The 23,649-nt window shown below is 37.9% G+C and overlaps 1 protein-coding gene across 4 annotated transcripts in view; it reads left to right on the top strand.

Annotated features, from left to right (window-relative positions):
- FOXJ3 (forkhead box J3) overlaps positions 1-23,649 on the top strand; it is a 165,310-nt gene that overhangs the window by 87,815 nt on the left and 53,846 nt on the right. For all 4 annotated transcript variants that reach the window (XM_064281813.1, XM_064281814.1, XM_064281815.1 and 1 more), the window contains exon 4: positions 9,388-9,462. In XM_064281813.1, coding sequence (XP_064137883.1) covers positions 9,388-9,462 — 75 coding nt within the window. The remainder of the gene's footprint in view (positions 1-9,387; positions 9,463-23,649) is intronic.

The raw sequence follows: 23,649 nt of genomic DNA, 5'->3' as shown, positions 1-23,649 counted from the left end.
TGACCCTCCACTTCTCCTGTGACCTGTCCAGAGCAAGCAAGCTGAAGTTTTGCCATCCTTGCTGTTAAGGAGCATTCTGGTTATATTTCTCCTAAGACTGGTTTGTTTTCCTGGCAGTCCTCAGTATATTCAATATACCTACTCCTCACTTATCAACTATCTTGTTATTTGACATTTTGCATTTGTGACAATAGTAAGAAATGTGCGACCTGACTATTTTGTGCATTAATGATGTACATCTATCTGGCAATAAGCAACATCAAGGTGCAAGGCGAGAGTAACGCTCGTTGTGATGGTTAAAGTTATGTGCCAACTTGGCTGGGCCACGATTCTCAGTGGTCTGGCAGTTATGTAGTGATTTAATTTGGCAGTTATGTAATGATGTAACTTTGCAGTTATGTAATCCTCCATTTTGTGATCTGATGTGGGCTTCCTCCATTTTCACTAACACTTACTTTCATACAACGACCTGGTCTTTGGAACCTAACCATGTCGGTAAGTGAGGAGTGGGTGTATTCTTCACCAACACCACAATTCAGATGCATCAGTTCTTCTATCTTAGTCTAGTTTTTGCATGCATATGGGGTGATTGACAATACCATGGTTTTGGTCAGGCTATCTTTACCGTATAATATTGCCACTTTTCCTATTATTAGTGCTGGCGAGCTTGGATTCTTACTGAATTTGATTTTCTCTTTTTTATTTATAATAGCTTTATTGAGATATAATTCATGTACTATAAAATTCACCCATTAACAGTATAAAATTCAGTGGATTTTAGTATATTCACAGAATTGTGTGACTTTTACCACAGTAAATTTTAGAGCATTTTAATCATCCCCAAAAGAAACACTGTATCCGTTAGTAGTGACTCCCCATTCCTTCCAAGCCCCAAGCCCTAAACCAAAAAAAAAACCAAACCAAACCCGTTGCTGTTGAGTCAATTCTGACTCACGGCAGCCCTGTAGGACAGAGTAGAACTGCCCCATAGAGTTTCCAGTGAGCGCCTGGTGGATTTGAACTGCTGACGTTTGGGTCAGCAGTCGTAGCTCTTAACCACTACGCCACCAGAGTTTCCCCCAAGCCGTGGGCAAGCACTAATCTACTTTCTGTCTCTATGGATAGATCTCTTCTGGACATCTCATATAAATGGAATCGTACAGTATTACGTGGTCTTTTGTGACAGGCTTCTTTCACTTAGCATAATGTTTTCAAAGTTGACCCATGATGTAGCAAGCATCAGCAGTGGCATCACAAGGAGGGTGTGTGGAGTACAGACCACACTGAGTGACACTGTCAGAGAGGGTGACACCAAAATGACTGTGTATAAATTTTTTGTGCAGTGTTTCAGCAGAAATTTATTATTTTTTTATAAAAATATCTGTAAAAAATTTTTTTCGTAATCCTAGCTTACGTGTATCAATACACTTACAAGGCTAAAACTCTATGCTAATTTACTTTTTGAACTTTCTAGTGCACTCCAGTCAGAGCTGTTATTATTACCCAGTTACAGTGATGCTTTGAATCATGCGGTTTTGTCTGCAATTACTGTAAACACACGCTTTTGTTTTCATTGCTGCTGGTGTTTTTATAGGCATTGATTTTGCCAGATTTTCTGGTGCTTTAGCTAAAATATTGTGGTAATTAGCGTGGGGGGGGTGACATCATGAGTAACTGCACTAATGACACCATTGTGTATGAGTACTTCTTTCTCTGTTACTGCTGAATAGTACTCCATTGTATGTATGTACCACATTTTATTTAGCTATTGATCAGTTGATAGCATTTGGGTTGTTTCCCTTTTTTGTGTATTATGAATAGTGTTGGTGAGAACATTTGTGTATAGGTTTTTATGGGGACAAGTTTCCATTTCTTTTGGGTATATACCTTGTAGTGGAATTGCTGGGTCATATGATAACTCTAAGGAGCCCTGGTAGAGCAGTGGTTAAGCACTTGGCTACTAACCAAAAGATGGGTGGTTCGAACCGACCCAGTGGCTCCGCTGGAGAAAGACCTGGTGATCTGTTCCTGTAAGATTACAGCCTAGAAGACCCTATGGGGCACTTACGCTCTGTCACATGTCAGTGACTATGAGTCAAAAATCGACTTGATGGCACTTAACAACAACAACATGGTAACTCTACCAGACTGCTTTTCAAAGTAGCAGCATCATTTTACATTCCCACCAGCAACGTTTGAGGGTTCCAGTTTCTCTCCATCCTTGCCAACCCATTTTAATTTTTGCGTTTTAACCATCCTAGTGAATGCAAAGTGGTAGCTCATTGTATTGTGGTTTTGATTTGTATTTCCCTGATGTTTAGTGATGTTGATCATCTTTTCATGTGCTTGTTGACCATTTGTATATTTCCTTTGGAGAAATGTCTGTTGATTTTGTTTGCCCATTTTTAAATTGAATTGTTTGTCTTTTTATTATTGAATTGTAAGAGTTTTCATATAGTCTAGATACGAGCCCCTTATCAAATATATGATTTGCAAATATTTTCTCCCATTCTGTGGGTTGCCTTTTTCCTTTTCTGTTTTGATGAGTCGTTTTTTAACTTGCTATGATCATTTTAATTTTATTTTTGTAATCATAGAAATATTTTCAGCATTTCTCCTTTGGTCAAGTTTTCATATTTCTCATATACTTTTCCTTGGAACTGTTTAGCATACTCCCACAGTCTGCTGCTCACTATTTCTTCATCATTTATGGAGGAGTGATGGGTTAGGAGAGAATGGGAGGTCATTTGGAACTTGCGAAATTAGCTTGTATTGGTTGAAGAGAGGGTGGAGAAAGACCCGAAAGCAACTGTCAACACTTTTCCAGAAATGCAGAGCCAACTGAAGCTACCCGGAGAAGAAAATTTTGCTATGGTCCCTGAAAAGGGCTCAAGTAGAATTTTAATATTTAGGAAAACTCCATTTTGTGCCAGGAGATTGGAGAAAGACTACATATTAAAAAATAACTCTTTGAATATTCTGTAAGAGTTAAAAATTAACTCTTTGAGTATCAGTAATCAAATGATTCCATAATGTGAAGAGTAGGGAAGAGAACTTAAATTTCTGTGCTATTTGTCTTAGTGCTTTACCGAAGAAATTAACTTACAAAGTTATTGGAATTTAGGATAATAGCAAAATATTAGGAGCAACCTAACTGATGGAGTAAATTGTAGAATGTCCTCGTAATGAGGTACAATACAATTAAAAGGTAAAGAAATAAAATAAGAATGAAGATTCTGTGAACTGATAATAGAGTGATATCCAGACGATTTTTTAAAGTGAAAAAAGCAAAATACAAAGAGTGGTGGTGGGGGGGGGGGCGGAGGTATATTATTATACTCCATTTTGTGGAGGGGGGGAAGAGAAATAAGAATACATGATGTGATTTATTTATTGTTGTAAAAACAATTTAGGAGTAATTAACTAGAAACTTAGTAAATATGCTTACCTGTAGAGGAGAGGGAAACCCTGATGGCGTAGTGGTTAGGTGCTACGGCTGCTAACCAGAAGGTTGGCAGTTTGAATCCACCAGGCACTCTTTGGAAACTCCATGGGGCAGTTCTACTCTGTGTTATAGGGTCACCATGAGTTGGAATCGGTTCGACGGCAACAGGTTTGGTTTGGTTTATAGAGCGGGGATGGTACCAAGGTGGAAGAGATATGGAAGGGAATACAGTTTCTTCAGGTATGCCTTTTTATGTAGTAGTTTTAACTTTCAAACTATGTAAATGTAGTACATATTCAAAAAGCAGGTAGGAAATCAAAAAGGATAAAAAAGCAAACCCTGAAACTGAATTTAAGCAGAGACAAATAAGCCTAATATTGTATCAAAGTGATAATGACCATGCAGGAAAAGACAATTAAAGAAACTTTTGACCAACTCCAGAGATTTTGAATTTGCTGTCTTGGGTGGAGTCTAGAAATCTGGATTTTAGGAAGCGCCTCAAGCAATTCTAGTGCAGGTATACTTTTGAGAAACTGCTTTTGCGAGTGTGGTTTTCAAGGCCAGGAAGTATGCCTTAATGGTTATTTCACCTTGGCCATTTTTCTCCAGGCTAACCTGGATCATTCTAATTATCTCTACCTCTCTGCCTTCCCAACTTTTCTTGGGGTTGTTGGAGGTGAGGACTACCTAAGCTGGGAGGTCTGAAGTAACCCTTTTTCTTTCTTTCTTTTATGCATGTGTATGTTTTTCAGCAGATTGGTGATTGCTGTATAAAAAGGTTGTATTCTAAGTTTTGGGTTGATAGACAAGGTCTCTGTCCCAAAGGGGTATTCTTACATTTTAGAAGAGAATACTATATGGACATTTAACAAATAATTGGAAGTGTGATGAGAAATCCAGGGTGATATGGAAGTTTATTGTAATGGGACCGAGCTTAATCTGTGAAGTCAGAAAGAGCTTCCCTGCAGAACTGAGCAAATTGAAATCAAGAGCAAATTGAAAGTTGAGTAGAATTCAGTTAGATGAAGATGATGGAATAAAACTGGGGCAGTAATCATGTGAAGCAACATATGAAAAGGTCCAGAGGTGAGAAAGAACATTGAAAGGGATGAATATAGACAGCTAGGTAAGATCAGATTATGAAGAGCTTTTGGAGGCTTTGTTAAGGATTTTAGGTTTTATCCTAGGTGAAATGGGAGGTCATTGAAAGATTCAGTCAAGCAAAGGCCTAATAGGTAACTCCGCTTGTAGGGTAGAGAATGGGATAAGAGTAGAGATGGGTATACCAGTTAGGAAGTTGTTGTACTCATCTTGGTGAGACTGGTGTTCTATACTAAGATGGTAACAGAACAGAAGGAGTATAGTGGGTATAGGCTTAATAAGATTTGGTGATAGATTTGTTTTAGATGGTGAGGAAGAGGGAGGAGTTAAAAGATGTCTAGTTGGAGCAGTTATGTGAACAATAATCCCTTTAAACTGAGATAGGAAAAACTAGAAGAGGATCACTGAGCGTAAAGCTTGAGTTTAGTTTTAAACATGTTGAGTTTGAGGTGTTTGTGGAGATGTCCATTGCCAGTTGGAGATACATGCTAGAAACTGAAGAGAAAGATCTAGGTTGGAGATCTAGGTAGATTTAAGTGTTGCAGATGGTTATTGAAGCCATGCCTATAGATGAGATTGCCTCAGCAGCAAATGTAGAGATGAAAAGAAATAAGGGCATAGGATAGAGCCTTGAAGATTTCCAATATTTAAGTGTTTTATAGAGGAGGAAGACCAAGTAGAGGAGTGTTCTTCTCCTGAAATGATGAGTTCATACTAAGCCATTTACAAAGTACAGTGAAACATGTGAGAGCCGGAACTCAGTGGGATAGCTGTGTTTTTCTGGCTCTGTGTCTTCTGCCTCTGACAGGGTGCATCCTTAACAGTTTTCTGTAGCTTATTTTAGTGGAAAATATTTTGGTTTTTCTTCTCTGACAGGTTTCTGCCTTACACAGGCTCTGGCTTTCATAGGTTTGACTGTAATAGTTCTTTTTTCTGACCATCTTGGTTTTTTCCCCCATCTTGTACTTTTATGATGGATAGATGTTTGTCTGGCTTGTTCTTTATTTTTTCCTGACTTCTTTTGTATTGAGTTTTTTTTTATGATTCCATTTCATCTTCACAATTGTTTTATTAGTTAAACTCTTCTTAAAAATTTTTTTTTTTTTAGCAATTGCTCTATGGCTGATCATATACATTTTTTAACTTAATACTCTACCTTCAAATTGTATTACACTATTGTACAATTTTTGTTTTAATTCCTCTGACACATACTTTTTGCTGTTGTCATACATTTTACATTTACATGTTATAAATCCCACAATACATTATTTTTGCTTTAGATAATTAATGTTTAAGGGAACTACACATAAGGAAAAATGTTGTGTTTTTTTTTTCTTTTTAAATCACCTTTTGTTTTTACCATTTTTGGCACTCTTCATTCCTTTTCACAGATCCAGAGTGTTCCATCTGGTGTCATACTTCTTCTGCCTTAACTTCTTTAAATATTCCCAGTTGACTTGTGCTACAAGAAATAAAATAAACTTTTGTCTGTCTGAAAGTCTTTATTTTGCCATCATTTTTGAAAAATATTTTCACTGCGTGTAGAATTGACAGTTTTTTGTTTCTTTCAGTATTTTAAAGACTGTTTTCTGGCTTGCAGGGTTTTTTGAACAGTCTGCTGCATTTCTTTATTCCTCTGTATGTAATGCTTCTTTTTCCTCTGGCTGACTTCAGGATGTTTTCTTCATTTTGATTTACTGTAGTTCTACTATTATGAATGTAGGCATGTGGATATTTGAATTTTTATTTTACTTGGTGTTCTCTGAAATTCTTGGATCTGTGGTTTGATGGCTTGCATTCTTTTTGGAAAATTCTTGTCTGTTAACCTACCAAACAAAACCTACTGCTGTCGAGTTGATTCCAACTCACAGCGACCCTATAGGACAAAGTAGAACTGCCCCATAGGGTGTCCAAGGCTATAAATCTTTACAGAAACAGACTGCCACATCTTTCTCCCATAGGGCAGCTGGTGGGTTCGAACTGCTGACCTTTTGGTTTGCAGCCGAGGGCTTTAACCACTGCACCGCCAGGACTCCTTCTTGGTTGTTATGTCTTCAGATTTTTCTTCTATTCCATTCTTTTTGTCTTCTCATTCTAGAACTTGAATTACACGTATTGTCCTATAGTTCTGGGGTGAGCTGTTGTTTTTTTTTTTTTTTTTTTTTCTTCTTTACTGTGTGTGAGTGTGAGAGTGACACACACACAGAAAGAGTCAGTTTGGATCTGTTGATCTATCCTGAAGTTCACTGAAACTTACCTAGTTGTGTCCAGTCTACTGATGTGCCCATCTAAGAGATTCTTTCTCTTTGATCATGTTTTTCATTCCTATCTTTTCTGCTTGACTCTCATACTTTTCACATCTCTGCTGAAATTCCTCATCTGTTTATGTAGGTTGTCTACTTTTTTCTACTAGATCCTTTAACATGTTAGTCGTAGTTATTTTAAAGTTTCCATCTGATAGCACTAACATCTGATTCATCTTTCAATTGTTTTTGTTTTCGTTTTTTTAATTGTGGTGAAAATAAATATACCAAAACATTGACCAGCACAACTTTCACATTTATAATTCAGTGACATTCATTACATTTTCATGTTGTGCCACTATTATCTCTGTCTTTCTCTAAAATATTCTACTGGCATTAATATAAAATCGGTGCTTCCTCAAACAAAAACTCTCCCTTTTACCCCCTCCCACCCTTGGTAACCATTAATAATCTTTCGTTTCTATATATTTGCTTATTTCATATACATGAGATCATGTAGTATTTGTCTTTTGCAACCGACTTATTTTGTTTAGCATAGTGGTTTCAAGGTTCATCCATGTTGTGACATACATTGGAACTTCATTTTTCTTTACGGCTGCATGATATCCCATTGTATGTATATACCACGTTTTGTTTATGTGTTCGTCTGTTGATGGACATTTCAGTTGTTTCCAGCTTTTGGCTATCGTGAAAAGTTCTGCAGTGAATGTTGGTGTATAGGTTTCTGTTTGCATTCCTCCCTTCACTTCTTCTGGGTCTGTACTTAGTATTGGAACTGCTGGATCATATGGTAATTCTATATTCAACTTTTTGAGGAGCATCAAACTGGTTTCCATAGTGGCTGCACCGTTTTACATTCCTGTCAGCAATGGATGAGGGTTCTAGTTTCTCCACAACCTCACAAACACTTGTTTTCTGTTTTTTTTTTTAAATCATTTCCATTCTAACGGAGGTGAGGTGATATTGTGGTTTTGATTTGGATCTCACTAATGGCTAATGATGGAACCCTGGCGGTACAGTGGTTTAGAGCTCAGGGTGCTAACCGAAAGGCTGGTAGTTCGAATCCACCAGCCAGTCTGGGGAAACCCTATGGGGCAATTCTACTTTGTCCTGTGGGGTCGCTGTGAGTCAGAATTGACTTGATGGCAGCAGGTTTTTTGGTAATGGCTAATGATGTTGAGCATCTTTCACGTGCTTGTTGGCCATTTGAATATACTCTTTGGTGAACTGTCTGTTCAAGTTCTTGCCCATTTTTTGATCGGGTTGTCTTTTTGTTGTTAAGTGGTAGAAGTTTTATATATATTTTGAATATTAGGCCCTTATCTGATATATGGGTCCCAGAAATTTTCTTCTAATCTATAAGTTGTCTTTTCATTTTGTTGTTGATAGTTGGGTTTTGTTGATTACTTTATCTCTTGATGGTGGGTTTTTTTTCTTGCTTTTCTGTGTATCTTGTAATTTTTGACTAAGTGTCAGACATATGTGTAGAAGAACAGTAGAGATTGAGGCAAATAGTATTCATACCTATAAATGGATAAACATTTTTTTTCTCTCAGGTCTTTTGTGTGGGGAGTTAAGTTAATCTATCAGTTGTTGAGCAACATTTGTTTTTTTTCTTTCTTTTTTTGTATCTTTACCTTCAGTACACCACAGACTTTACATTCTTCCAGCAGTAGGCTGCATGTGCCTAGAGTTGGGAGCTTGGGTGGATTTTTCGCAGATTTCTCCTCTCTCTTTAGACTTTAATTGTCCCTGCTCACCTTGCTGTAAATGGAGTCTCTCTCCATGCTCTTGCCCCCTCCTTTAAATAGATTGCTGTTGCTTATTATTCAGTGCTAGGCTCATGGTGAGGGCAGGGTTTGTTTTTCTGTTGTCTTGATCCAGCCTCAGTCTTAGGCTGAGGGGTGGGAGGCTTTTTTAGTGTTTCTTCCTTTCAGCCAGATCAGCCTTGTATCTGTAGTTAGTTGCTCTTGGGTGGAAGTTTATTCTTGCCCCTTCCCCAGCTGTAGCAGTCTTCCTGATGGTATACATGTGGACTCCTGGGCCCAAGGCAATTTCCTATTTTTTTTTTCTCCCAAAGGGTTTTTGCCTCTCCTGTTCGTCTAGCAGCAGTAGATCTTTGCCTCTGTCACCCAGAAGCAGTGGATCTTTGCCAGGGCCCTGTGGATGAGAGGTTTTGCTCTCCCTGTCCCAGCAGCTTAAGTTTTTAGCTTTGTGATATCTATGGAAAGTGGCAGGGCTTTGTTTTCTTTGGCAGAGCACCATTACCATTATGTAGTCGGAATCTTCCTGCATCATTAAAAGGACTTAACATTTAAAATACTACATATATTCCATTATTGTGGATTTTTGTAAAATCTGCAAGAAATTGTCCATTCCAACAATTATTTCTCTTTGCAGCATTCATAATTGAAAATCAGAAAGGCTTAAATTTGAAGGTTTCGTTTTAAAAGCTTATTCTATTTGTATTGTATTCCAATAAACAGATACATTTAGGTTTCTGCTTCTGTATTAAAAAGTGAGTTTTGTTTTTTGATTTCATTGACCCTCTGGCTTTTCTTACTTCTTCAATTTCAGAATTCAATACGACATAATCTGTCACTGAACAAGTGTTTCCTTAAAGTGCCTCGATCCAAGGATGACCCTGGAAAGGTAGGATTAATTTTTAAAAAATAAAATAATTGGGTTCTTCAGTATGTCTGTGTCATGTTGTAATGTGAGCCATATTTGTTATAAAAAGAAAAAAGAATTGGAAGAAGGGCATTCAAGAATTTGTCGAGTGTATCGGTAAGAAACTTCTCTGAAATAGCAGCTACCCCTTCATACCCCAAGGATCCCTAGTGGCACAGCAGTTAAGCTCTTGGCTGCTAACTGAAAGATCAGTGGTTTGAATCTACCTAGTGGCACCTTGGGAGAGACCTGATGATCTACTCCTATAAAGATTACAGCCTAGAAAACCCTGCGGGACACTTCTGCTCTGGCACATGGGGTCACTATGAGTCAAAAATCAACTTGATGGCGCCCAACAACAACTCCATACCCCACCACCCATTTCAGTTGTTATGCCAGAAGGACCAGTCAGGTAGGGAAAAATTCCTTTGTAAGCAGTAGGAAGCTAGCTGGTACAGGGCTGGTCCCCCACTGTCCTTTGGTGTTTCTAATCTAATCTTTGTTTTGGTTGCTTTCTTAAGTGTTGTATGTTAGATTAAGTTTGATGTTTGAACTGCTTGTCAGGAACCACAATTTCGTAATTAATTATTACATATAAGGAGTGATTCTGTGTGTAATGGACAAGTAGAATTGTTACCCTGAAATTAAATTGTTTTTCAGTTAATACACTGTTTTCCTAGCCGATGTTTTCTGCTCTGTCACCAATACATTTTTAGTATTTTATCTACAGAGACCCCCCCCTTTTTTTTTTCTTTGTCTTAGTAGCCATGTCAGCCGCAATGTGGCCTGAACTTGGGTATTAGTTGCATGGTTTCTAAGGTGCTTAGTACTTCATTGGACCTTATGTGGTTGTGAAGTTACTTATAGACTAGGCTTTGAGACAGTGTATTGGCAAACCTGTTCTTGTTTTGATGGTTAGGTTTCTTATGTTCTTTAGGCTAACTGTTACCTGAAAGAGTCTAAAATGTAAGTCTGGTCATGTTAGCACCCTGCTTAAAAATACTTCCAGTGTCCTGGAGATAATTTAATTTCTTAGGTTGTTATAACGTATATATTACTCTGTTCCTTGTTCTGCCTTTCCAGCTTTATTTCACCTCATTCAAGATCACTCTGAGGAGCTACTTGCAGATTTCCAAACATGCCTTTCATATAGTCTTCTCTTATTGCATAAATTCCCTTCTTCTACTTGGCTGGCCTACTTATCTTTCAAGATTGAGCTGCAACATTACTTCTGTGAAGCTTTTTTGTTTCCTCATAATAGGGCTGAGTTTGTTGCTCCCTTCTTTAAGTTCCTATGTTACTTTGTAAGTACTGTCATCATTGTAGTAACCTCCTAACTGGTCTATCTTTAGGCTTGTTCCCTCCAGTTTATAGTAACTTTCAAATAGTAGCCAGCAATCTTTCAAAAAGGTTAACCCAATCCTATGTTCTTTTTGTTTAAAACTCTTCATTGGTTATCCACTGCCGTTAGATTAAAGTCTAAACTTCTTTGCATGGCCTTCATGCTTAAAATAGCAGCAGCACCAGCAGCTTGTCCTTTAACTCCTTTATAAGAGTACTTTTTTAGTTTTTGAAACTCACCATACCCTTACTTCTGAAACACTGTCTACATCTCTTAATAATTACTACACATGCTAAAGGTTGTCCTAGCTTCAGGAACACTTCCTTAGAGAGACTTTCTTTACTGGTAAACCTCATTGGATCATTGAATTATAAGTTTTTCATAGTTTCCTTGTACTTCCTCTCTAGATTAACAGTATTAATGAAGGTTGGGACCATATGTGTCTTGTTCACTGTTTAACACCAGTTGCTTGCACAGTGGATGCTGGTACTGAGGATACACACAGATATTGAATGAATGAATGAATGGATTGTCTTCTCTGCTAGACTGTTAACTTCTTGAGGTAGAGATGGAGAGTTATTTATTTCTGTCTTTGTAAAGCAGGTGCTCTTGAGTAAGGAATGTTTTATAGCAGCTTCTGTGATCTGCATGGAATCCTTGGGTGACCAAAAGGTTGGAGGTTCGAGTCTACCCAGAGGTGCCTTGGAAGAAAGGCCTGGCGATCTACTTATGAAAAATCAGCCATTGAAAACCTTATGGAGCACAGTTCTACTCTGACACACTTGGGGTCACCATGACTCGGAGTCAATTCTATGGCAACTGTTTTTTCACTGGTTGAAATCTACTCCACCAAGTTGGCTCTCAATAAGAATGAATAGGTTATTATAATAGTCTTATTTGGCCCAATTTATTATTTGACTATGTTCATAACTCTAAGGTTGTGAATGGAAACTGGTGAAGTATCTGTTTTTTTTTTTAAGTAGGCTTATTATTTAAAAAAAAAAAAAAAAAAGAACTTTTTATATTTGGGTACCTCATTACTTCAGCAGTTTCCTAGAGGCAGTGAGTATATATGAATCAGATAAAAAAATCTTCCTAAAAGATGTTAGAGATTATTTTGTAAGAATTTAAAATCATCAGAAAATTTAAAAATAACACACGAATGCTTAACTATATTATGTACTAAATTTTAACCAATTGGAGACCACCACCAAAAAAAAAAAACTTGTGCTGTCAGGTATATTTTCTTTTAGGCAGAAGTTAAAGCTTTTCTCCATCTTTAATTAAATAGTATGATGGGATAAAGTGGATGTGAAAAAACCTATGTTACTCTGCAGCCATTCATTTTGAATCAGGATTGCCTCAGTAATGTGCAACCAAAACAAAATATAGAAATAAATTGAATGTTGACGCTAATAAAAGTGTTCAGCTTTTACTAATAGTCTCCCGTTTTAAAATTTTGTGCTTATCCAAGCACATTATTGTTCTCATTGACTTTGGTCAGAATAAGTAAATACATTTGATATTATAAAGTATATTTATGCTGATAGAGTCATTTTAATTTTTAGTCTCCAAGCCAAATCTAAATACTTATTTTTTATTGATTTTGGTCATAAGTAACTGTTGTAAATTTGATCATATAAAATTCATTTATAGGCATAAAGTCATTTTTATTTTTGATGTCAAAACGACATTTTGTTAAAACAAAAATATATGGTTTCATTGTCTAAAATAAAGTTTTCAAAACTTCAGATCTAGCCTATTTTATAGAAGAGAAAACTAAGGTTAGGAGAGGAGAAGTGTATTGGCTAGACTTTTACTTGCAAGTCACAGAAACCCAATATAAACTAATTTAAGGAGAAAAAGAAGCTTCAGGAAGAATTGGAGCCAGGTTCTTAAATTCTGTCACCTGAAATATCTCTGTCTATCCCTTAGTTCTGCTCTCTAATGAGTTCATTTTCAGCCCAATTGGTGGCAGTGATGGCCGTCAGTAGCTTCTGGCTTATATTCTATCAATTTAGCAACCCTTAGCAGAAAGTATCTGCCCCACCTCTCCCTTCCCCTCCCCCAACCACTCGAAATTGCAGCAAATGAATGCTGAGCAAGCCAAATACACCTGGTTTCTTGGTTACTAGACTAGTGCTGTTTCTACTGTGCCAGACTTTCTTGAGAGGGAGGCCAAAATGTTAGTTAAAGTTTTGGTACTTATGAATTGTTTTTTTCTTTTTGTATTACAGTGTTTCCTGGCATTTGAGGAGCTTTTCCAAAACCACCCTCACCACAGTGGGAGAAAACCATTGAGCCAAGGTGGGGTGGGAGTAGATTTTGGTTTTGGGTAGTGGGTGGACTTTAGTCCCTTAGGATTTTGCTAGGTGCTGCTGTGACCCAGACAGGTCCAACAGGTAGAAGTAGCCTGTCTAGCATCTTCCTTGCATTTTCATGATATAGCTTCCTATTCAGTGCATTATCAGAGTGGTATGAAGGCAAGCCTAAACTTGAAGTGTATTGTTGAATTGCAGATTATTTTATATGGCTATTTATTACTGACTCAATCCTTCATTTTCTAGAAGCTTTTGTCACGAAAGCCCTCGATATGATACTATATACCATGTACTTTGATGGCCTGAAATCCATTTTCAGCTATTCCTAAAACCAATTTCAAACAGCCACAGTATTACTTTCTTTAAAAAAGCACAAACAAAATGAAATTACGTTTTGCATCCATGTCTTTGCTGGTTTTTTTAAACAGATTTCTCTTTCCTTTTCTGTTGATCACGCCCTATCATCCCTGTCTGTGTATCCTTCAGTCAATCTCCGATTTTAAATCTTGTCTTTTATCCACTCTTTTCATTAGTTTTATTTTGTATAGTTTTGTCTGATTCTTGATCTCAATTTTTTTGTAAGAGTCTTCTTATTTGGCAGTTCATACATGGCTCTTAATTGGCTTAAAAGAAGGTAAGTATTTTGTTGACATTATGGAAAAACAAAAATCTTCAGCTAAGTTAAGTTTAAAAATGCAGAGTTCTCTTTCTCTACTTTCCAGCTTAATCTCTTTTCTCCTTGTTCCCTTTCCTTCCAAGAAAAATGATACTTTAAGGGAAGTAAAGATTGTAAGAAGTAGGTTCAACAGTTTAATGAGTAATTAGCAGGAGTGGGCTCTAATAAAATTGAGACCATAGCTAAGAAGTTTAAGACCGCATGACGGCCACCTGCCTATCCTGGGAAGATAATGATAGTAATTTATAGTAAGAAGACCATTAAAAAAAATTTTTTTTTCCTCCTAGGAAGCTTATTCTTGCCCCTGTTAGTTCTCTAGGGCTGCTGTTACAAATTACCGTAACAGAAATTTATTTTTTCAGAGTTCAGGAGGTCAGAAGTCTGAAACCAAGATCAGCAGGGTTTGTTCCTTTTGGAGGCTCTGAGGGAGAAGCTGTTCTGTGCCTCTTTCCTAGTTTCTGGTAGCTGGCAGTCCTTGGCACTTCTTAGGTTGTAGATAATCCTTCTGATCTCTACCTCAGTCTTCATATGGCATTCCTTTTTGTGCGTCTATATGTCTGTCCTGTTCTTATAGGAAAACAGTCAGTTGGATTTAGGACCTACCCTTACCTAGAATGACCTAATCTTAACTAATTATGTGTACGAAGATGTTATTTCCAAGTAAGGCCACATTCTGAGTTTCTGGGTGAATGTGAATTTTTAGAGGACACTATTTAACCCAGTACAGATGGGGAGGTTGTAAAGGCTTAATGGTTGTGAAGATTGGGGTCTTCTGGTTTGTGACCAGATGACAGACTAACTGCTAGAAAAGTACTGAAAGTTCCAAGATGGTAATTATTTTCTATTCCTGTCCAGAGAGACACAGAGACCATAACATAGTTGATTGGTATCTCTCCTTCAAAAGTATATTCATTTTATGGCTGAGTTAGTGTTGTGCTATATTTATTTGTAATGATACTATATTATAATCTGGTATCCCATTTTGGTCACTTTATTTTAAAAAAGATGTAGAAAAGCTAGAGAGCTTAGAGAGAACATAAAATACTGCTTTAAGGAATAAACAATGCTGTAGAAATCATACATATTTATTCTGAAGAAGTAAGATACGAGTACAGTTTTATTCTTAAAGTAGATGCATGAATTTTGTGAGGAAGAGGTTGACTGTTTATTTGTGTCTTTGTGTAAAACCAGACATGAAGGGAGACTATTATAGATTGAATTGAGTTCCCCCAAAACGTGTGTCCACTTGGCTAGGCTATGATTCCCAGTATTGCATGGTTGTCCATCATTTTGTGATCTGATCTGATATCCTATGTGTTGTAAATCCTAACCTCTCTGATGTTAATGAGGCAGGATTAGAGGCCATTATGTTAATTAGGCAGGACTCAATCTACATGATTAGGTTGTATTTTGAGTCAGTCTCTTCTATGATATAAAAGAGAGAATGGAGTAGAGAGGAGAGGGACCTCATGCCACCAAGAAAGAAGCTCTGTGAGCAGAGTGCATCCTTTGGAACTGAAGTCCCTGTGCTGAGAAGCTCCTAGACCAGGGGAAGATTGATGACAAGGACCTTCTAGAAGCTACAGAGAGAGAAAGCTTTCCTCTGCAGCTTGAGCCTTGAATTCGTATGTCTAGCCTCCTAGACTATGAGAATAAATTTGTTTGTTAAAGCCATCCACTTGTGGTATTTCTGTCATAGCAGCACTAGATAATTAAGACAGTAACTTAAGTTTAAGCAGGAGTTTGGTTGAACAAAATAAGGGCTTCATATTTATTGAAGTGAAAAAACACTGATACAGGTTCCCAAAGCTTTAGAGTTTGCCACCTGTGAAGCACTTCAAGAATAGATGAAATTGCTAGATATAATGGTTTCAATTCATGGTAGATAAGAACCCAGTTGAAGGCTGGGAAGAGGACATGATCAAGTTTAGCAGAAGGACCAGTCTAGAACAAAGTTGGGATAGAATCAGGAATAAGGAAATTAATGTCAGTGCCAACATGAAGTCCAAGAGTGACGAAATGGATCAGTGCCAGGGAGCACAAGTCAGAATAAGGTAGATTTTGAATGTGGAACAGTCCATTAAACAGATGAAGGTTGGAAAGGCAAGGAGGATCATAGCCATTCAGAGACGGTTTGAAAAATTAAGTAGGTAGAGATGAAGGATCCAATTCAGAGAGATAACACTGCAGAAGCAGACAAAAGTACCGCCTAAAACCCTGACGATATGCTGATGGTCAGGGCAGCTTGCCCTACATGTCTGTCAGTTTGTCATACTGTGGGGGCTTGTGTGTTGGTTTGATGCTGGAAGCAATACCACCGGCATTCAAATACCAATATGGTCACCTATGGCAGACAGGTTTCAGCTGCGCTTCCAGACTAAGACAGACTAGGAAGGGGAGGACTCGGTGGTCTACTTCTGAAAAGAATTAGCCAGTGAAACCTTACGAATAGCAGTGGAACATTGTCTATCATAGTGCTAGAAAATGAGCCCCTCAGGTTGGAAGGCACTAGAAAGATGACTGGAGAATAACTGTCTTCTCAAAGTAGAGTTGACATTAATGTGGATGGAGCCAAGCTTTTGGGACCTTCATTTGCTGATGTGGCACAACTCATAATGAGAAGAAACAGTTGCAAACATCCGTTAATAATCAGAACCTGAAATGTGCGAAGTATGAATCTGCGAAAATTGGAAATCATCAAAAATGAAATGGAACGCATAAAGATTGGTATCCTAGGCATTAGTGAACTGAAATGAACTGGTATTGGTCATTTTGAATTGGACGGTCATGTGGTCTACTATGCCAGGAATGACAAAGAGGAATGGCATTGCATTCATCATCAAAAAGAGCATTTCAAGATCTTTCCTGAATTTCAGCACTGTCAATGATAGGATAATATCCCTGCGCCTACAAAGAAGACCAATTAATAGGACTGTTATTTAAATTTACGCACCAACCACTAAGGCCAAAGATGGAGAAACTGAAGATTTTTCCCAGCTTCTGCAGTCTGAAATTGATCGAACATGCAGTCAGGATGCACTGATAATTACTGGTGATTGGAATGTGAAAGCTGAAAACAAAGGAGGAGGATCAGTAGTTGGAAAATATGGCCTTGTTGATAGAAACAGTGCCGGAGATGACGTAACAGAATTTTACAAGACCTATGACTTCTTCATTACAAATTCCTTTTTTCACCAATATAAATGGCAGCTATAAACATGGACCTCGCCAGATGGAATACACAGGAATCAAATCGACTATCTCTGTGGAAAGAAAGGATGGAAAAACTCCATATCATCAGTCACAACAAGGCCAGGGGCCGACTGCAGATTAAACCATCAGTTACTCGTATGCAGGTTCAAGTTGAAACAAGAAAATTAGAACCAGTGCAGGAGAGCCAAAGTACGACCTTGAGTATATATCCCACCTGAATTTAGAGACCATCTCAAGAATAGATTTGATGCATTAAACACCAGTGACTGAAGACCAGATGAGTTATACAAGGACATCATACGTGAAGAAAGCAAGAGGACATTAAAAAGACAGGAGAGAATGAAAAGACCTAAATGGATGTCAGAAGAGACTCAAACTTGCTCTTTAACATCAAGTAGCTGAAGCAAAAGGAAAAAATGATGAAGTAAAATAGCTAAACAGACGATTTCAAAGTGTGGCTTGAGAAGAATAAGTGTTATAATGACGTGTGCAAAGAGGTGGAGATAGAAAACCAAAAGGGAAGAACACACTCAGCATTTCTCAAGTTGAAAGAACTGAAGAAAAAATTCAAGCCTCTAGTTGCAGTACTGAAGGATTCTATGGGGAAAATATTAGACGACGCAGGAAGCATCAAGAGAAGATGGAAAGAATACACAGAGTCACTTTACCAAGAAGAATTGGTGGATATTCAACCATTTCAGGAGGTAACATGATTAGGAACTGATGGCACTGAAGGAAGAAGTCCAAGCTGCACTGAAGGCATTGGTGAAAAACAAGGTTCTAAGAATTGACGGAATACCAATTGAGATGTTTCAACAAACAGATGCAGCACGGGAAGTGCTCACTCGCCTGTGCCAAGAAATTTGGAAGACAGCCGCCTGGCCATCCGACTGGAAAAGATCCATATTTATGCCTGTTCCCAAGAAGGGTGATCCAACAGAATGCAGAAATTATTGAACAATATCATTAATATCACACACAAGCAAAATTTTGCTGAAGATAATTCAAAAGCACCTGCAGCAATTCCAGCTGGATTTAGAAGAGGACGTGGAGCCAGAGATACCATTGCTGATGTTAGGTGGATCCTGACTAAAAGCGGAGAATACCAGAAAGGTGTTTACCTGTGTTTTATTGACTATGCATTCGACTGTGTGGATCATAACAAACTGTGGATAACATTGCAGAGAATAGGAATTATAGAACACTTAACTGTGCTCATGAGGAATCTGTACATGGATCAAGAGGCAGTCATTCGAACAGAAGAGAATACTGCATGGCTTAAAGTCAGGAAAGGTGTGCTTCAGGGTTGTATCCTTTTGCCATACCTATTCAATCTGTATGCTAAGCAAATAATTGCATAAGCTGGACTATATGAAGAAGAACGGGGCATCAGGATTGGAGGAAGCCTCATTAAGAACCTGCATTATGCAGATGACACAACCTTGCTTGCTGAAAGCGAAGAGGACTTGAAGCACTTACTGATGAAGGTCACAGACCACAGCCTTCACTATGGATTACACCTCAACATAAAACAAAAATCCTCACAACTGGACCAATAAGGAGCATCATGATAAATGGAGAAAAGATTGAAGTTATCAAGGATTTCATTTTACTTGGATCTACAATCAACACCCATGGAAGCAGCAGTCAAGAAATCAAAAGATGCATTGCATTGGGCAAATCGGCTGCAAAAGACCTATTTAAAGTTTTGAAGAGCAAAGATGTCACCTTTGAGGACCAAGGTGAGTGTCTTACCTGAGCCATGGTGTTTTCAGTCACCTCATATGCATGCGAAAGCTGGACAGTGGATGAGGAAGAGAAGTTGACCCCTTTGGATTGTGGTGTTGGCGAAGAATATTGAATATACCATGGACTGCCAAAAGGACGAACAAATCTGTCTTGGAATAAGTCCAACCAGAATGCTCCTTAGAAGCAAAGATGGTGAGATTAGGTCTCACATACTTTGGGCATGTTTTCAGGAGGGATCAATCTGGGGAAGAACATCATGCTTGGTCAGTGAAAAAGAGGAAGACCTGCAACAAGATGGACTGACACAGTGGCTGCGAGAATGGGGTCAAGCACAGCAGTAATTGTGAGGATGGCACAGGACTGGTTAGTGTTGTGCACAGGGTCACTATGAGTTGGAGTCAACTCTATGGCACCTAATAACAACAGCAACAACAAGGCAGCTTGTTCTAAACCAACCAAACCAAAAACCAAACCCGTTGCCGTCAATCCTGACTCAGCGACCCTATAGGACAGAGTACAGCTGCCCCATGGGGTTTTTAAAGAGTGGCTGATGGGTTCAAACTGCCAACCTTTTGGTTAGCAGCCAAGATGTTAACCACTACACTGCCAGGGCTCCGAGTTTGTTCTAGTGGCCTTTTATTTTCAAGTGCAGTATTCTTTTAAGGGTAGAAAAAAAAAAAAAGGGGTAGAAGAGAACATATTATTGTTGTTGGCTTTTGTTTTCCTTTTCTTTTTTTGTTATGCAGAACTAAACTACCTAAAAACAAATTTAACCCCACAATTTTGTTGTTTTTAGGTGCTGTCATATCAGTTTCTACTCATAGCAGCTCTGTGTACAACAGAATGAAACGCTCTCAGGTCCTGCGCCATCCTTACAATCATTGCTATGTTTGAACCCGTTGTTTCAACCAGTGCGTCAAGTCCATCTCGTTGGGGGTCATCCTCTTTTTCGCTAATCCTCCACTTTACCAAGCATGATGTCCTTCTCCAGGGACTGGTCCCTCCTGATAACATGTCCAAAGTATGTGAGACAAAGTCTTGCCATCCTTGCCTCTAAGGTGCATTCTGGCTGTACTTCTTCCAAGACAGAATTGTTCGTTCTTCTGGCAGTCTGTGTTATATTCATTATTCTTCTCCAACGCCATAATTCAAAGGCATAAATTCTTCTTTGGTCTTCCTTATTCATTGTCTATGTTTCGCATGCACATGAGAAGATTGAAAACGCCATGACTTAGAGTAGGTAGCTTTTTGAGTCTGGCTTCCTTTATTTGGCACATTGCTTTCGCAGTCCATCTGTTTTGTGGGTATCAGCAATTTGTTCTGCTTTATTGCTGAGTAGCATTCCTTCATATGGATGTATTACAGTTTAATCACCTTTTGAAGGACATGTGGGTTGTTTGCAGTTGTACATTCATTTTACCATGTAGTTCTATTCATTTAGGCTTTATGCTCAATAATTAATTTGATAAGTACTGAGGTGCAAGGCAATGTGGTTACAGTTGAATTAACCTTAACTTATACAATAATCATACTAAGCTGCTGCGTGAGTACATTATGTTAAACACAGGTGAGCCGTTTCGGTCTTGGGTAATTAACTGTGATATAATAAAACCTTTTTGATTTCTAACTTAAAAAAAAACTTAAAAAATAATTAAGTTAAAGGTGTGATGATTTGAACACAAGACATAGCTATTAATCACTTAATAGAACGCACTCTTTCCCTCGTTGCATAGTGGTTAAGAGCTGTGGCTGCTAACCAAAAGGTCGGCAGTTCGAATCCACCAGCTGCTTCTTGAAAACTCCATGGAGCAGTTCTACCTTGTCCTTTGGGGTCTCTGGGAGTCCGAATCTGTGGCCGCGGCTTTGGTTTTGCTTGGTTCAACATTTAGAGAAGCCATTTCGTATACTCAATCAATATGATAATTACATATAATTTTTGACCAATTGGTTTAAAGTAAATTCCTTTATGATCTCTGCTGAGCAGCACTTAGGTTAATTTGATAATCATCTATTTAAAAGTAATAAAAACCTATGTTTGTTCAAAAAGGATGTCCTGGAGACCTGAGTTGTCATTGAAATAGCCTTTGATATAGTGCATTCAGCAAGCTAGCCAGTAAGCCAGCCAACCAACTTGCCTTTGATTGCTTCCTCTTTATTTTGACTCTGCAGAGCCTGTTTTTGTGGTCTTAGCAGCACGGCTATTTAATTTATTGCCCAAACTGGAAGCCCGGGTGGCATAGTGGTTAAGAGCTATGGCTGTTAACCAAAAGGTCAGCAGTTTGAATCCACAGGGCCCTCCTTGGAAACCCTAAGGGGTTGTTCTCCTGTGTCCTATAGGGTCTCTATGTGTCAAAATCGAGTTGACGGCATTGTTTTTTTTGGAAACTTCTGAGAATGAAAGGGAGCATTATTCTTAATTATGCTTGGGCCGCAGGTGTACATCAGGATTGAAAGTGGCTGTATGGTCATTCTATCTATGATGTATGTAAGTGATGTACTTTGGAGCTATGAGCGGTTACCAGGAGCCACCATCCGAACATGTTGGGGAAAGCAGAGTAAACAAACCTGGATTTGTATTGCTAAATCTGAACTGGAAGAGGAACAAAAAGATTGAGCCATGGTACAAAGCTAAGGAAATTAGGAACATAAGGGATGTGTGATCTATCTGTATGCATTGAGAGCCAAGGAAGAACAGAGAACGGTCTGTGATGATTTACTTTACCAAGGGGCATATACTTGGCAATGAGATTAGTTAAAACATAAAATTCATAGATTTATTTCAGTGGTTAGCTACTTATTATATGGATGGCTGTCCAGTCCTATCCCTGATAGGGACTGCTTATCCCAGAAATTAGCATTAGACACTTGGGTTTATCAGTTATATATGTGTGTGTGTATGTGTATATATATATTTTTAATTTTTATGGTATGTTTTATTAGGCTAGTTTCAATCTGAGGGCTGTTAAAAGAGAACATTAGCATGTGATAGAACAAGGATTCTTTGTGCTTACATAAAATTTCAATTAGAAATGGATTATTGGAATAATGAAAATGCACTTTATTTGAAGTGATTTATATTTTGTAATGATTGGAATAATGTAATGATTGGTGGTCTTTGACTCATCCTCATTTATGCTGCAGTTTTTTATGTCTCGATTGTCTTAATTTTTCTGAAGTTTTTGAATTATTGGTATTGTTTGGTCCCTCCTATTTTGGAATGCAGCCTAGGTTTCAATTGGATGTTGCTTTTTGTGTTTTTCTAGAATTAATTTTTGTTTTAGAATATCTTGGAAGTTGACAGTTTCATTTTGGGGAGATACAGTGAAAGCTGTAGAATTCTAGTTTGTGATCCTTCTTAAGTTTTTGCAGACTAAGCCATTCAGTCCTCTCCCGTAAAAATCTCTCCCATAGGAGGACATTAAGTTGCTGTATCAGAATTGTTGCTATGAATTAATAATAATGTCTTATATTTGTATAGTGCTTTAGAGATTACAGAGTTATTTTATATGCATTATCTTGATCCTTAAAACAAGCCTGTAGTCAAGCCCCAGTTTTTGATTGTGATCTTTGAGTCTGTGTTCTTTTTGATTATTCATATTCTTCTTTTGATGATTATTATTTTCTTGAAAGTAAAGTAGTTTTTGGTGTTCTGGAACTTGACATAAATGGAACCATTATGTCTGGCTTCTTTTACTGAGCATGTCTATGATGTTTATTCATGCTGTTGCATATCTCAGTTGTTTGTTTCTTATTGCCAAATAGTATTCGTTATACATGAAGAAAGTAAGAGGTCATTAAAAGACCAAAATTGGTGTCAGAAGAGACTGTAATTTGCTTTTGAGCACAGAGTAGCTAAAGCAAACAGAAGATACGATGAAATAAAAAGAGCTGAACAGAAGATTTCAAAGGGCGGCTTGAGAAGACAAGGTAATGTATTATAATGAAATGTGCAAAGACCTGGAAGGGAAGAACGCTGTCAATATTTCTCAAGCTCAAAGAACTGAATAGAAAATTCAAGCCTGGAGTTACAATATTGAAGGATTCTACGGGCAGAAAATTCAGAAAGCATCAAAAGAAAGATGGAAGGAATACAGAATCACTGTACGAAAAACAGTTGGTTGATGTTGAACTATTTCTGGAGGTAGCATATGATGAAGCACCACTGGTAATGAAGAAAGCAGTTTAAGCAGCACTGTAAGCATAGGTGTAAAACAAGACTCCAGGAATTGATGGAATACCAGTTGAGCTGCTTCAGCAAATAGATGCCTTGCTGGAAGCGCTTACCTGTCTATGTCAAGAAATTTGGAAGACTTGGCCAGCCGACTGGAAGAAATCTGTATTTGTGCCCATTCCAAAGAAAAGTGATCAAATGGAATGTGAAGATTATCAAACAATATCAGTGTCACATGCTAGTGAAATTTTGCTGAATTTAATTTAAAAAATGACTGCAGTTGAACATCGACAGGGACCTTCCAGAAGTTGAAGCCAGAATTCAGAAGAGGTTGTGAAACGGAATATCATTGCTGATGTCAGATGGCTCTTGGCCAAAAGCAGAAACTACCAGAAAGATGTTTACCTGTGTTTTATTAACTATACAAAGGCATTCAACTCTGCGGATCATAACGAATTATGGATAAGATTATGAAAAATAAGAATTCCAGAACAGTTAATTATGCAGTGTTACATTCTGTTATACATAAGGTTGCTATGAGGTGGCGCTGACTTGACGGTACCTAAGAAGAAGAGAAAACAATTTTTTAGAAGAGCAACAGTAAAAGTACACCTACTCCTCACTTATTGACTAGCTTGTTATCTGACATTTTGTATTTACGACTAGTAGATAGTGAAAAATCTGACTACTTTGAACA

The sequence above is a fragment of the Loxodonta africana genome, chromosome 3, assembly GCF_030014295.1.
Source record: "Loxodonta africana isolate mLoxAfr1 chromosome 3, mLoxAfr1.hap2, whole genome shotgun sequence".
Lineage (NCBI taxonomy): Eukaryota > Metazoa > Chordata > Mammalia > Proboscidea > Elephantidae > Loxodonta > Loxodonta africana.
Note: the sequence above shows the minus strand (reverse complement) of the source record. Positions and strands in the feature narration are given on the sequence as shown.